Below are 1,931 nucleotides of genomic sequence, written 5' to 3'. Positions count from 1 at the left end.
TGAACGTAGTATAACTTCAATCTGCAATTTCTCAGTTTCAAGCATCTGTTGTTATATGTCAGTGCCCGATTCTAATAAGACTTGCAACGCAATCAATTACTTACCAAATGAAATGGAGGAGTTCCGAGAATTTGTTAACCTTTGGTGTGTCTGTTTTAAATTTGACTTTCCCATATTTTATAACCTGCTGGTACAGTGCATACGCCTTTATAATTAGATGGCTTTAAAGACAAACCTCTTGAGAACTTTTAGCAATCGATTCTTTCGGCTAAACGGCAATCAGTCACACGAAAAGCATTTTGCTGAATGACTCTTTCGAGCAAATAGCTTTTATCCACCTACCATAAGCAACTTAGTATATACAAAACTAGTGCCAAATGTAGTTTCGTGATAACTATGGTATGCCTTCTCTGTCCTCAATAATAATAAAATGCCATCTTAGAAGTACCTAATTATTGACATTCGATTATCATTGCTGTATACTGTCTTCTTGCAACTGTGTAAACTCAATTATTTGACTCTAGTGAGGATAAATGAAGTTCGAAATACAACCGCGTCCCAGTTTTAGTTATAAAGTCATCATGAACAATTCCATTTTCTTGATCCTGCTAGCCATAGCATCGTATTCCCAGGCATTGGATTGGTTCTTATTGACGCAGCAAAACTATGCAGCCATCCAATCGGGATTGTCGCAACTGAATGCAGCTGCCGCGCTTATGCATCGATCGATGGTTGAACAGCAGAACCTTGCCTTAGCTGCTGTCGACGGTTTGACAGTTCACATGAACAGGTCGCTTGCTGATTTGAAACATCGTTATCCTGCCACGAATGTGACTACCGATAGATTGGATGGTACCGAGTTCTACGCTGGTTTCGTGAGATCTACCACCGACCAGTTTCGTCAGTCAGTGACCAATAACGTGATGGTTCCTGCGCAGGTGATCGTACGGGACATTCTGGATGCAATGAATGATTTGTTTAGTGAACGAAACAGAAACTGTGCCGAAAGATATGCTTCTAATCTAGTGCAGCCTTCAATTTCGGTGGGTCGTTTGAAGGATTGTCTCATCACGAATATTCCTTTCTTCCGTGGGTTGACTTCAGCTACACAGTTACTGCTTAATTACGCGAAAGCTGCTGTCGACTCAACGATGGCTCAGGTACAGCTCTGTTCGCCGGATTCATCCAACTGCTTAGCCAAGGTATGAGGATGTTTTCTACTATGCTTTTAAAAGAGTCATTTTAATGTTTCGATTTTAGTTCTGCCATGATTTGCCTGATCAGTTAAATAACATTATAAACAGCGTTGGAAATCTATACGGAACACCATCGATGTTCTCTCAGTCCGCAGTTGCTAGGAATCAAGAATGTGTTGCTCTGATTACAACGGATATACAGGAAACGATTCAGGAAATAAGGACCAATGTCACCAATTGTGCTGCTAGCTTTAAGCCATGTGGTATTTTTGGTATTTTCCAATGTAGCGTTACAGATACGTAGTCGATTAGTTTCTAACTTTTTTGTACGTAGAATTGTGAATATAAATTACTCTACGAAATTAAATTAGCAGGGAACCATCTTCCATTTGACATAGGAGTCATATTTACTATATTTCACCCTGACTCTTATCCTTTTGATGGGTTACCTGTTGAACCCATGTATCTGAAGCTCCTGTCAAGTAGGATCAATAAAGTCAAACAAAGATCTGTTTTCATTTTCGTAGAAAGTTTATCAAAAATCCTTCTGAAGAAGGGATTTTATCATTTAATTTTATTTGAATCAATCTGTAGTTTTATTCATATATTTCATCTACTTTATTTTGTAAATTTACTTAAATTCTTTTTCAAACAATATTCAGTTGGTTAGATATTCTTAAGTAGGGAAAAAGTTTAGAGCCAAACTATTCAAGTGAGAGCTAGGATTCGAAATAT

The 1,931-nt window shown here is 38.1% G+C and overlaps 1 protein-coding gene across 1 annotated transcript; it reads left to right on the top strand.

The window, feature by feature from the left end:
• The first annotated feature begins 581 nt into the window (after window positions 1-581).
• LOC131681438 (uncharacterized) lies at window positions 582-1,673 on the top strand. The gene is made up of 2 exons (XM_058962234.1): window positions 582-1,202; window positions 1,261-1,673. The coding sequence occupies exons 1-2, from the start codon at window positions 582-584 to the stop codon at window positions 1,498-1,500; spliced, it is 861 nt and encodes a 286-aa protein (XP_058818217.1). The 3' UTR covers window positions 1,501-1,673.
• Window positions 1,674-1,931: the final 258 nt, after the last annotated feature.

This window comes from Topomyia yanbarensis, chromosome 2 (assembly GCF_030247195.1).
Source record: "Topomyia yanbarensis strain Yona2022 chromosome 2, ASM3024719v1, whole genome shotgun sequence".
In the NCBI taxonomy this organism is placed as follows: Eukaryota; Metazoa; Arthropoda; class Insecta; order Diptera; family Culicidae; genus Topomyia; species Topomyia yanbarensis.
Note: the sequence above shows the minus strand (reverse complement) of the source record. Positions and strands in the feature narration are given on the sequence as shown.